At 51.6% G+C, this 13,759-nt stretch overlaps 1 protein-coding gene across 1 annotated transcript in view; it reads right to left on the reverse strand.

The window, feature by feature from the left end:
* The window catches only part of LOC137355978 (protein YIF1A-like), a 43,210-nt gene extending 39,240 nt beyond the window's left edge, over positions 1-3,970 (reverse strand). The window contains exon 1 of the mRNA XM_068021680.1: positions 3,943-3,970. Within this exon, the coding sequence (XP_067877781.1) occupies positions 3,943-3,970 (28 nt within the window). The remainder of the gene's footprint in view (positions 1-3,942) is intronic.
* Positions 3,971-13,759: the final 9,789 nt, after the last annotated feature.

A 13,759-nucleotide genomic window follows, 5' to 3' on the forward strand; every position in this document is an offset into this window, starting at 1 on the left:
TTCCACTCTCTCCCCCTCCCCCACTCGCCCCAGGTTCTCCACTCTCTCCCCCTCCCCCAAGGTTCTCCACTCTCTCCCCCTCCCCCAAGGTTCTCCACTCTCTCCCCCTCCCCCACTCCACCCAAGATCTCCACTCTCTCCCCACTCCCCCCAGGTTCTCCACTCTCTCCCCCTTCCCCCAGGTTCTCCACTCTCTCCCCCTCCCCCATCCCCACTCCCCCCAGCTTCTCCACTCTCTCCCCCTCCCCCATCCCCACTCCCCCCCTCCCCCACTCCCCCCAAGATCTCCACTCTCTCCCCCTCCCCCCAGGTTCTCCACTCTCTCTCTCTCTCCCCCCAAGATCTCCACTCTCTCCCCCTCCCCCCAGGTTCTCCACTCTCTCCCCCTCCCCCACAGTTCTCCACTCTCTCCCCCTTCCCCAAGATCTCCACTCTCTCCCCCTCCCCCACTCCCCCCAGGTTCTCCACTCTCTCCCCCACTCCCCCGAGGTTCTCCACTCTCTCCCCCCAAGATCTCCACTCTCTCCCCACTCCCCCCAGGTTCTCCACTCTCTCCCCCCAGGTTCTCCACTCTCTCCCACTCCCCCCATGTTCTCCAGGTTCTCCACTCTCTCCCCCTCCCCCACTCACCCCAGGATCTCCACTTTCTCCCCCTCCCCCACTCGCCCCAGGATCTCCACTCTCTCCCCCTCCCCCACTCGCCCCAGGATCTCCACTCTCTCCCCCTCCCTCTCCACCCAGGGTCCCCGCTCCCTCCCCCTCCCCCAGGATGCCACCTCTCTCCCCCTCCCCCCAGGATCCCCGCTCTTTCCCCCTCCCCCCAGGATCCCCACATTCCCCTTCCCCCACTCCCCCTAGGATCCCCACTCCGCCCACTCTCCCCCCAGGATCTCCACTCTCTACCCCTCCCCCCAGGATCCCCGCTCTCTCCCCCTCCCCCCAGGATCTCCGCTCTCTCCCCCTCCCCCCAGGATCTCCGCGCTCTCCCCCGCTCCCCCGCGGTTCTCCACTCTCTCCCCCTCCCCCCAGGATCTCCAATCTCTCCCCGTCCCCCACTCGCCCCAGGATCTCCACTCTCTCCCCCTCCCCCACTCCCCCCAGGATCTCCACTCTCTCCCCCTCCCTCACTCGCCCCAGGATCTCCACTCTCTCCCCCTCCCTCACTCGCCTCAGGATCTCCACTCCCTCCCCCGCTCCCCCAAGGTTCTCCACTCTCTCCCCCTCCCCCCAGGATCTCCACTCTCTTCCCCTCCCCCGCTCCCAAGATCTCCACTCTCTCCCCCTCCCCCCAGGTTCTCCACTCTCTTCCCCTCCCCCACTCCCAAGATCTCCACTCTCTCCCCCTCCCCCCAGGTTCTCCACTCTCTTCCCCTCCCCCGCTCCCAAGATCTCCACTCTCTCCCCCTCCCCCCAGGTTCTCCACTCTCTTCCCCTCCCCCACTCCCAAGATCTCCACTCTCTCCCCCTCCCCCCAGGTTCTCCACTCTCCCCCTCCCCCCAGGTTCTCCACTCTCTCCCCCTCCCCCCAGGTTCTCCAGTCTCTCCCCCTCCCCCACTCCCCCCAGGTTCTCCACTCTCCCCCCCCCCTCCCCCCAGGTTCTCCACTCTCCCCCCCCCTCCCCCCAGGATCTCCACTCTCTCCCCCTCCCCCCAGGTTCTCCACTCTCTCCCCCTCCCCCCAGGTTCTCCACTCTCTCCCCCTCCCCCACTCCCCCCAGGATCTCCACTCTCTCCCCCTCCCCCCAGGTTCTCCACTCTCTCCCCCTCCCCCCAGGTTCTCCACTCTCTCCCCCTCCCCCCAGGATCTCCACTCTCTCCCCCTCCCCCACTCCCCCCAGGATCTCCACTCTCTCCCCCTCCCCCCAGGATCTCCACACTCTCCCCCTCCCCCCAGGTTCTCCACTCTCTCCCCCTCCCCCCAGGATCTCCACTCTCTTCCCCTCCCCCACTCCCAAGATCTCCACTCTCTCCCCCTCCCCCCAGGTTCTCCACTCTCTCCCCCTCCCCCCAGGATCTCCACTCTCCCCTCCCCCCAGGATCTCCACTCTCTCCCCCTCCCCCCAGGATCTCCACTCTCTCCCCCTCCCCCACTCCCCCCAGGATCTCCACTCTCTCCCCCTCCCCCCAGGATCTCCACTCTCTCCCCCTCCCCCCAGGATCTCCACTCTCTCCCCCACTCCCCCCAGGATCTCCACTCTCTCCCCCACTCCCCCCAGGATCTCCACTCTCTCCCCCACTCCCCCCAGGTTCTCCACTCTCTCCCCCACTCCCCCCAGGTTCTCCACTCTCTCCCCCTCCCCCCAGGTTCTCCACTCTCTCCCCCTCCCCCACTGCCCCCAGGTTCTCCACTCTCTCCCCCTCCCCCACTCCCCCCAGGTTCTCCACTCTCTCCCCCTCCCCCCAGGATCTCCACTCTCTCCCCCTCCCCCCAGGTTCTCCACTCTCTCCCCCTCCCCCACTCCCCCCAGGATCTCCACTCTCTCCCCCTCCCCCCAGGTTCTCCACTCTCTCCCCCTCCCCCACTCCCCCCAGGATCTCCACTCTCTCCCCCTCCCCCCAGGTTCTCCACTCTCTCCCCCACTCCCCCCAGGATCTCCACTCTCTCCCCCTCCCCCCAGGATCTCCACTCTCTCCCCCTCCCCCCAGGATCTCCACTCCCTCCCCCTCCCCCCAGGATCTCCACTCCCTCCCCCTCCCCCCAGGATCTCCACTCCCTCCCCCTCCCCCCAGGATCTCCGCTCTCTCCCCCTCCCCCCAGGATCTCCACTCCCTCCCCCTCCCCCCAGGTTCTCCACTCTCTCCCCCACTCCCCCCAGGTTCTCCACTCTCTCCCCCTCCCCCCAGGTTCTCCACTCTCTCCCCCTCCCCCACTGCCCCCAGGTTCTCCACTCTCTCCCCCTCCCCCACTCCCCCCAGGTTCTCCACTCTCTCCCCCTCCCCCCAGGATCTCCACTCTCTCCCCCTCCCCCCAGGTTCTCCACTCTCTCCCCCTCCCCCACTCCCCCCAGGATCTCCACTCTCTCCCCCTCCCCCCAGGTTCTCCACTCTCTCCCCCTCCCCCACTCCCCCCAGGATCTCCACTCTCTCCCCCTCCCCCCAGGTTCTCCACTCTCTCCCCCACTCCCCCCAGGATCTCCACTCTCTCCCCCTCCCCCCAGGATCTCCACTCTCTCCCCCTCCCCCCAGGATCTCCACTCCCTCCCCCTCCCCCCAGGATCTCCACTCCCTCCCCCTCCCCCCAGGATCTCCACTCCCTCCCCCTCCCCCCAGGATCTCCGCTCTCTCCCCCTCCCCCCAGGATCTCCGCGCTCTCCCCCGCTCCCCCGCGGTTCTCCACTCTCTCCCCCTCCCCCCAGGATCTCCACTCTCTCCCCCTCCCCCACTCCCCCCAGGATCTCCACTCTCTCCCCCTCCCTCACTCGCCCCAGGATCTCCACTCTCTCCCCCTCCCTCACTCGCCTCAGGATCTCCACTCCCTCCCCCGCTCCCCCAAGGTTCTCCACTCTCTCCCCCTCCCCCCAGGATCTCCACTCTCTTCCCCTCCCCCGCTCCCAAGATCTCCACTCTCTCCCCCTCCCCCCAGGTTCTCCACTCTCTTCCCCTCCCCCACTCCCAAGATCTCCACTCTCTCCCCCTCCCCCCAGGATCTCCACTCCCTCCCCCTCCCCCCAGGATCTCCACTCTCTCCCCCTCCCCCCAGGATCTCCACTCCCTCCCCCTCCCCCCAGGATCTCCACTCCCTCCCCCTCCCCCCAGGATCTCCACTCTCTTCCCCTCCCCCGCTCCCAAGATCTCCACTCCCTCCCCCTCCCCCCAGGATCTCCACTCCCTCCCCCTCCCCCCAGGATCTCCACTCTCTCCCCCTCCCCCACTCACATTCTCCCCTTCCCCCTCCAATATAAATGACGACAGTGGGGGGATCAGGGTTGCAGAGACACTTACGCAGCCGGTAGTTGACCTGTTGAGCCATCGCTGCCAAGCGGCGGCTCTAATCGAGTATTAACGTGTCCCGCAGTGACGAGTGAACGCGGTTCCCCCTCCCCCCCACCGCCGGCAGCTCAGGTTCCCCCCTCACAACCAGCGCGCCTTCACAACCTAACCTGCTGGCGTCACCCCGCCCGCCCCTTGCACGTCCAGGCTCCGATTGGTCAGAACCGACGTCAATCAGGGACGTCTCGCCGGCGTCTGGTTCGGTTGATCCGGGCGCAGGCGCAGTGGGCGGTTCTCCGCCGTCCTCCATCGATGCCACGAAGTCAAATCCACGGAGCAGGTGAGAAGGGGGCAATGGTGGGAGGGTAATAAAAGTCACATTTCACCTCATGTTCTCTCAGAAAACTTCTAGTTCCCTCTTTATTATTATTCTTATCCCTCTTGCTGACGATGCCGAACATAAAAGCAGCCGGGGGGGCGGGGGGAAGAATTGTCTGGCAAACGATCCTCTCTTAAAGGGGATGTCACTAATTTGTTTTTGGCCCCACTGAAAAATGGTTGGTGCAACTTGTTGTTTCTTTTAAAGGCACCATGCAGTTATCAGAGCTGCAGGAAGGCCTGACACAGAATGCTGAATGAATTGAAGTAGTCTGCATACCTGACCTGGAAGTGCTGCAAAAGTGTCTGATGTTGTGTATTTTCAGCAGTTTTTCCCCCTTTTTTTTCTTATTTATTTGTGTTTCTGTTTTTGGCAAAATGTGGTTTTCAGCGAATTTGCCAGCTTGGCTCGGTCGGTCTCTCTCTCTCCTCAAAAGGTTGTGGGGTTGAGTCCTGGGGGAGTGAGCCCCGTAATTCTGCCTCGCCCGTGCCAGTGCTGAGGGAGTGCCGCCCTGTCGGAGGTGCCGTCTTTCGGATGAGAAGCTAAAACCGAGGCTCCCCCCTCCCCTCTCCGGTGGATATCAAAAAGATCCCACGGCCGTTATTGGGAGGACAGCAGGGGAGTCCCTCCTGGTTTCCTGGGGTCAGTATTTATCCGTCAACCAACACCAGTAAAACTTCGGGTCAGTATCACGTTGCTGTTTTTTTGTGCATGCTGCCGACAAAGCTACGCTTCAAAAAGTCCCGCAGTGGCTGGAAAGTGCTTTGGGACATCTTGAGGATGTGTAAATTGCTATGTAAGTACGTGTTCTTTCTTGAGAATAAAATAAAGAAATGTGTATTGTGCACTCCTGGTCTGATTTCCTGTGTTAAACATTTTGAGCAGCACTTTTAAGACAACATTTAGAACTCGGAAAAACCTATGTCAACATTTGCCTGTCACATTGAAATGACAGTACGCCACCACAAAAGTGGTCCAGCTCTTCGATCTCCTGTAAATGACTACCTTGTAGGCCTCCCTGTTTTCTGACTTGCCGGCTTGCATCTGCCGTCCTCTTTCCTGTATCACCTCACTCCCTTGCTTGACGACTGACTGGATGTCTTGCTACTGCAAGGGGCACCCATCCTCTCCCACTGGAGGCATCAGCGGGGACATCGTGAAGTGCTAAGAGCATGCTGCCACCTTCCTCCCTACTCACCTTTGCAAATTGTGACCTGTAGCCCACTGCAGGGCCATGTCTGCTTGGTCAATATGTAAAAAGGCAAAAATGCAGAGGGAGAAGGAGAATCAGCCCGGAGAGAGAGGACGTAGAAATAGGGTGATTTTTTTAAAAAAGATGGTGATGGCAGTGATATAAGAGAGAGAGAATGCAACACAGGCGCCTTTACAGTAGGAGCCACCAGTAGCTGGAACTCCGGCTGATTCTTGTCCCTCCCTAGCCCAAGGACCAATTTTAGATGCTGCTACCACGATCTGAGATTGTTACTCAGCAGCGCTGGAAGCTCCCATTGATGGATGGAGAAGAGTGAGGTGGTAGCATAGAGGGTGCATGTCTGACAGGAGCCAGAGGAGGAAACGTACGGCATGGTGAACAATTACTGCCATGGGTGGTGCCGGCTGCATTGCGTGTTTTAGCCATAGGGGTCCTAGCAGCAGATGGCAGGGCTAACGCAGAGCCTGTGCAGCCGGTTCTGCAGCTCCCAGCCAGGTAAGTCCACCTGTGTAATATGGCAGGTAGGTACTGACTGCTTCTGGTTTAGCTAGCCCGAACTGACATCCCTAAGTTGCTTTTTACTTACATTTTGTTTTGATAGAAAAGAAACGGGGAGTCGCCACTGGGAAACCCACTTAGCATTATCACGAAGAAAGAACAGCATTGTAAGCTATGGCAATAATTTTTTATTTTTAAAATTTTTATTTAGAGATACAGCACTGAAACAGGCCCTTCAGCCCATTGAGTCTGTGCCTACCAACAACCACCCATTTATACTAATCCTACATTAATCCCATATTCCCTACCACATCCCCACCATTCACCTACCAAGGGGCAATTTACAATGGCCAATTTACCTATCAACCTGCAAGTCTTTGGCTGGCCCTCAAGACCAACTGAGCAGAAACAGGAAAGAAAAGAAGCAAGCTTAATGGGATGTTCAGAAGTAGCCTCAAAATTCTGCTACAATCTCACTACAGGGATCAGATGAACGCAGAGGCTGGAACACGAAGAGAAGGCCATCCTATCCATCAGCTGTAGACACCGTGCATTCTCATTCTCTTAAATGTCTCCTTAAATGTCCTGCAAACAGCAGACTCCAGTAGTCCTGGAGTGAACACTAGGAAATTGCATGTATGTCTAAATGATAGAATCGAGCGCTATTTGTAAAATTCACTGCAAGGCGTCAGGTACTTAGATGCAGTTACTAAACCCAAATGGAGAACCTTGGATGGGATGGTGAATGGGTGGAAATTTGTCACGACAGTCCTTTACCCCATTCACTCGATCAGTTTTGCCCGCCTGGTGTCTGTTAATGTAAATAATTGATCAGAAAACCTACCCTTGTCTGGGGGGTAACTTGGATCTTATGTAGAATGTACAGCACAGAAGCAGACCATTCAGCCCAACAGCTCTATGCTGACATTTATGCTGCACATGAGCCCCCTCCCACCCTACTTCATCTCACCCCATCAACATCTATTCCTTTTTCCCCTCGTGAGTTACTCCAGCTTCCCCTTATATGCATCTATGCTATTTGCTCAACTGCTCCCTATGATAGGGAGTTCCACGTTCTCATCACTCTCTGGGTAAAGATGTTGCTCCTGAATTTCCGGTTCTGATGAATGATCAGGTTACCATTTTGTAGCAGTGGAGCCTCTAAGGACAAGTGAGTGCTACCTGGTTAAATGTGTGATGATCCAGAAACCAGCACGACTATGGACCAGCACAAAGTAACAGGTCTTTTTTTTTTTTAAGTAAAAGGCAAATGATTGAGGAAAGGGCAAAAAAGGATCTTGAAGCCAAGGGAAAATTAGCCCCCTTTAAAGTCTATAAGAGAATTACGCAGTCCCCAAAATTGATAAATCAGGCAAACAGAATTGAAATACAAAAAAAAACAGACAGGGAGAAAACTTGGGGAGGAGTTTTGATATAAAGACAGAAAACGCTGGAAGTCACTCTGCAGGTCAGGCAACGTCTGTGGAGAGAGAAACTGAGTTTAGGCTTCAGGCCGGTGTCTCAGTTCTGATGTAAGGTCATCGACCTGAAATGTTACCTCAGTTTCTCACTCTTACAGATTCTGCCTGACCGATTGAGTGTGCCTAGCATTTTCTGTTTTTATTTCAGATTTCCAGCAATTTGCTTTAGGTTTTGATATGGTGGGTTAAAAGACATAGAAGTAGTGCAAGAATCTTGGAGGTGCATTTCAGTGTTGTCACGGGACTAAATTTAAATCCACGCTGCAGGAAACCGATACAATTCAAAGAGTAATGCAATCCTTTTGTGATATTCTTCATTTATAATATTTTCAATGCCTGAAACATGAACAGATCTGTTCTCGCTAACGATGCTGAGTGAGCTCTTGTTTGTTTAAAGCATTTTTGACTTCTGTTTCATTTACATCCTTGTTGGGCATTGCTGCCAACATCAGTCTCCCTTAGAGACACATAAACATCAGACAAAGCTATTAACTCAGAATTTTATTTTAACAACTTAAATCTTATATAATACCAAAAGAATTAAATCTTTTAGGAACATAGGCACAGGAGGAGGCCATTCAGCCCCTCGAGCCTGTTCCGCCATTTATTGAGATCATGACTGATCTGCATTCTAACTCCATATACCCCCCTTTATCCCATATCCCTTAATACCTTTAGTTTACAAAACTCTGTCAATCTCAGTTTTAAAATTAACAATTGATCCCGAGTCAATTGCCATTTGTGGAAGAGAGTTCTTAACTTCTACCACCCTTTGTATGTAGATGTGTTTCTTAATTTCACTCCTGAAAGGTCTGGCTCTAATTTTTAGACTCTGCCCAAGTCCTAGACTCCCCAACCAGGGGTAATAGTTTCTCCCTATTTACTCTATTAGTTCCTCTATAATATCTTGAAAACTTTGATCAAATCACCCGGTAACCCTCTAAATTCCAGGGAATACTTGTGTAATCTCATCTCGTAACAACCGTTGGAGTCCAGGTATCATTCTAGTAAACTTACACTGCACTCTCTCCAATACCAGTATATCCTTCCTAAGGTGTGGTGCCCAGAACTGTTCACAGTGCTCCAGGTGTGGTTTAACCAGGGCTTTGTATAGCTGAGGCATGAATTCTACCGCTTGTATTCCAGTTTAATTTCAATGTTCTTTTTCCTGCCACTTGCACCCTACCATTTGGTTATTTGTATATTCCCTGCCTGGTTGTGACAATGCGCTTTGGGTATTGTAGCTCTGATAGAGTCATTACGGCTCAGAAGGAGGCCATTCAGCCCATCGAGTCCATGCTGGCTCTCTGTGGAGCAATCCAGTCAGTCTCATTCCTCAGCTCTATCCCTGTAGTCCTGCAAGTTTATTTCCCTCAAGTGCCCATCCAATTTCCTTTTGAAATCATTGATTATCTCTGCTTCTACCACCCTTGTAGGCAGCAAGTTCCACGTCATTACCACTCAATGTATAAAAAAATTCTTCCTCACACCCCCCCCTGTATTTCTTGCCCAAAACCTTACTCTGTGTTTCCTGGACCTTGTACTATCAGCTAATGGGAGCACCTTTTGTTTGTCAACCTCATCTAAAGCTTTTATAATTTTGTATACCTCTATCAAATCTCCTCTCAACCCCCTTTGCTTAAAGGAGAACCATCCCAGTTTCTCCAACCTAACTTTGTAGCTAAATTCCCTTATCCCTGGAACCATTCTAGTGGACGGCACAGTGGCTAGCATCACAGCTCCAGTGACCCGGGTTCGGTTCTGGGTACTTCCTGTGTGGAGTGTGCAAGTTCTCCCTGTGACTGCGTGGGTTTCCTCCCACATGCCAAAGACTTGCGGGTTGATAGGTAAATTGGCCATTGTAAAAATTGCCCCTGGTGTAGGTAGGTGGTAGGAGAATTGAGGGAAGGTGGGGATGTGAGAGGGAAAAATGGGATTCATGTCGGATTAGTATAAATGGGTGGTTGATGGTTGGCGCGCGCTCGGTGGGCCGAAGGGCCTGTTTCGGTGCTGTATCTCTCTATGACTCTTTCTCGTTCTCTCTCTAAATCTCCTCTGCACATTCTCAAGGACCTTCACATCCTTCCTAATTTGAGGTGACCAGATACAATACTCTAGTTGTGACCTAATCAGAGTTTTATAAAGGTTCAGCATAACGTCCCTGCTTTTGTGCTCAATATCTCTATTTATGAAGTCCAAGATCTCATATGCTTTGCTAATTACCCTCTCAAGATGTCCTGTCAGCTTCAAAGATCTATGCACATGAACCCCCCACCCCCACCAGGTCCCTCTGTCCCTGCACACTCTTTAGAATTATGCCATTAAGTATGTATTGACTCATTATCCCTTCTGTCAAAATGCATTATCTCACACTTGTCGGTATTAAACTCCATCTGCCAAGTGTCTGGCCATTCTGCTAGCCTATCTATCCTATTGCAGTCGATTGGTATCATCCTCACCGTCTGCCACACCTCCAAGTTCGGTGTCATGGGAACATTTTCAAATTATACTCTGTATTCCAAAATCCAAGTCAGTTACATATATCAGAAAAGTACTGGTCCTAGCACTGACCCTTGGGGAACACCACTGTCTATCACTACCATCCTCCAGTCTGAAAAACAACCATTTACCACAGTAATGTAAAAGGAAAATACTGCGGATGCTGGAAATCTGAAATAAAAACAAGAAACGCCGGAAATACTCAGCAGGTCTGGCAGCATCTGTGGCAAGAGAAGCAGAGTTAATGTTTCAGGTCTGTAACCCTTCTTCAGAACTGGCAGATATAAGAAATGTAAAGGATTTTAAGCAAGTAAAGCAGGGGTGGGGCAAGAGATAACAAAAGAGAAGGTATTGATAGGACAAGTTCACAGAGAATAGCTGACCAGAAGGTCATGGAGCAAAGGCGAACAATATGTTAATGGTGTGCTGAAAGACAAAGCATTAGTACAGATAGGGTGTTAATGGACTGAAAACTGAACAGCCACAAGCACAAACATGACAAAAAGCACAGTGGGTAGGCACAGTAGAAACAAACTGAACAAACTAAAATAATCCAAAGGATCATCCTCCGCCATTTCTGCCACCACCAATGTGATGCCACTACCAAAGGGATCGTCCCCTCCCTTCCCCTGTCAGCATTCCGAAGGGATCGTTCCCTCCGTGACACCCTGGTCCACTCCTCCATTACCCCCACCACCTCATCCCCTTCCCACGGCACCTTTCCCTGCAATCGCAGGTGGTGTAATACCTGCCCATTTACCTCCTCTCTCATCACTATCCAAGCCCATAAACACTCCTTTCAGCTGAAGCAGCCATTTACTTGTACTTCTTTCAATGTAGTATACTGTATTCACTGCTCACAATGTGGTCTCCTCTACATTGGGAGACCAAACGCAGACTGGGTGACCGCTTTGCGGAACACCTCCGCTCAGTCCGAAAGCATGACCCTGAGCTTCCTGTCGCTTGCCATTTCAACACCCCCCCCCCCCCGCTCTCATCTCTGTCCTGGGATTGCTGCAGTGTTCCAGTGAACATCAACGCAAGCTCGAGGAACAGCATCTCATTTACTAATTAGGCACATTACAGCCTGCCGGACTGAACATTGAGTTCAATAATTTCAGTGCATCACGGGCCCCCCACTTTACTTTTATTTTTAGTTATTTTTTTCTTTTTTTGTGTTTATTTTATCTTAGTTTGTTCAGTTTGTCTACCCACTTTTTTCATGTTTGTGCTTGTGGCTGTTCAGTTTTCAGTCCATTAACACCCTATCTGTACTAATGCTTTGTCTTTCAACACACCATTAACATATTGTTTGCCTTTGCTCCATGATCTTCTGGTCAGCTATTCTGTGGCCTTGTCCTATCAACATCTCTTTTGTTATCTCTTGCCCCACCCCTGCTTTACTTGCTTAAAATCTTCTACATTTCTTTTATTTGCCAGTTCTGATGAAGGGTCACCGACCTGAAACATTAACTCTGCTTCTCTCTCCACAGATGCTGCCAGACCTGCTGAGTATTTCCAGCGTTTCTTGTTTTTATTAACCATTTACCGCAACTCGCTGTTTTCTGTCCTTAAGCCAATGTTTTATCCAAGCTGACACTGACCCTTCTATTCCATGGGCCTCAATTTTGTTAACCAGCCTTTTATGTTGTACTTTGTCAAACGCTTTCTTAAAATCCATAATAGACAACATCCACTGCATTCCCTTCACCAACCTTCTCTTCATCAAAAATTCAAATAGATTAGTCACGCACGATCTGCCTTTAACAAATCATTGCTGACTCCCCTTAATTAACTCAAACTTCTCCAAGTGCTTGTTCATTTTTTTCCCTGATTATTCTTTCTAAAACTTTACCCACTGTTGATGTTAAACTGTAGTTACTAGGAATGTCCTTACAACCTTTCTTGAACAAGGGTGTCACATTTTCCACTTTCCAATGATGCAGCTCATCCACACCAAATTTTTCCACAGGAGCAGGAGCTCGCTGTCCTTTTTCCCCCTGCTCTCCAAACGGCAGGGGATGTCATGGCACACTTTGGGTATTGTAGTTCCGCAAAAGCAGGTTCAAACCTATATTTCCCACTATCTCTCTCTCTCTCTCCCCCACTTGCTCTCTCTCTCTTCCCCCCTCCCCCTCGCGCCGTGGGACTGCTCCCAGAAACTGGTGCTGATAGATCTACATGTTCATCCATGTTGGAGATTGCAAGTTTCTCCCTCTTGATTCAAATGTCAGAGACGGGTTGCTGATGCTGTTCGTAAAGTACCATTGATTGATGAAGTTAATCCGATAAGGCAGGTCACATTGCATACATATGGGGCCTTTGAGGGCTGCTGAGAGCTGGCGTTTAATGGACACAGTCTTCACACGAACATCATCTTTTTAAGTAAGAAGTAGGCTAGTGAGATTAGGACAGGTCTGATTTCACAAATTTCCACAAAAGGATCTCCAATAATCTCGGGTAAAAGAAAGAGCATGCCTTGATATGTCACGCTGAGGTTCCAGCTGTGGCTTGCTCTCTGACCTCTGAGTCGGCAGGTTATGGGTTCAAGGCTCACTTCAGAGACTAGAGCACATAATTCAGGCTGGTTCACTGGCACAGTACTGAGGGAGTGCTGCACTGTTGGAGCTCCCAGCTCTCAGATAAGGCTGTCAACCGCGGCCACGTCTGCTCTCTCAGGTAGATGTCAGTGATCCCTTGGCTACTATTTTGAAGAGACAGGGGCATCCGCCCCGATGTCCTGGCCAATATTTGTCTCTCAAATAACATTGCTATAAACAGATTACCCGATCATCGTCACATTACTGTTTATGGGATCTTGCTGTGCCCATATTGGCTGCCATGTTCCCTGCCACGCAACAGTGACGACACTTCAAAAATACTTTATTGGCTGTAACGTGATTTTGGGCACACTGAGGTGGTGAAAAACAGTATTGAAATGCCAGTCTATTTTTTTTTTTAATATACAGCACCGTTCACCATATTAGGATCCCAAAATGTTAAATTTGAACATTCATGGATGTTATCACGAGAACTTGCAAATAGCTGCTTCCAACAATCTTCTCTGAGGACCTGGGTCAGGATCGGTTCAGTACATGGAATATTGAGTATTACTGAAAACAGAGGCATTTTGTCAAAGCTTATTGTCAATTCGCCAGAATGGCAATGTAAGGGAAGCAACAAATTTATGCTATTTGAGAAGAGAGTGCCAACCAATCAGCGAATTGTCCTGATGAGTGCAAGACAAAAATTTTTGACAAAATGTCTCTGTTTTCAGCAATACTCAAAGTTCTGTACTACCAAACGACTATATGGAATATTATCACTTTCAGTGGCCCAAGGCCAAGCACCTGTCAAGAATTCAATCCTGGTTTCCCCTCTATCTCCTGGCAGGCCCCAGGCAATACCTGTGTTGGTGTGTTCACAGCTGCTGTACTGAAGAACTGAGCTCAGGCACTCACTTTGCCCTCATGACTCCAGCGGATGTTGGGACAGTGGAGAAACAGGACGATTCCTCTCCATTCCAGAAGACTTGTCGAGCTGACTGAGTAGCAGCAGCAGAGGGCAGCAGAGCCCTAACAATCTCAGAAATTAGAATCCAGCCCTCAACTACAGCACGAAGGCTGCAAGTAAATGCTGTCACAGTAAACAAGCAGTCTTTCATTATTCAGTCAGCTCATGTGTGTCTCAGTGTCAGCTGCTGTACATGTACAGCACACTGAGTAAAAGGGAACAATTGACTCCCATCTGGTACTGTAT

The sequence above is a fragment of the Heterodontus francisci genome, chromosome 44 (assembly GCF_036365525.1).
Source record: "Heterodontus francisci isolate sHetFra1 chromosome 44, sHetFra1.hap1, whole genome shotgun sequence".
Classification (NCBI taxonomy): domain Eukaryota; kingdom Metazoa; phylum Chordata; class Chondrichthyes; order Heterodontiformes; family Heterodontidae; genus Heterodontus; species Heterodontus francisci.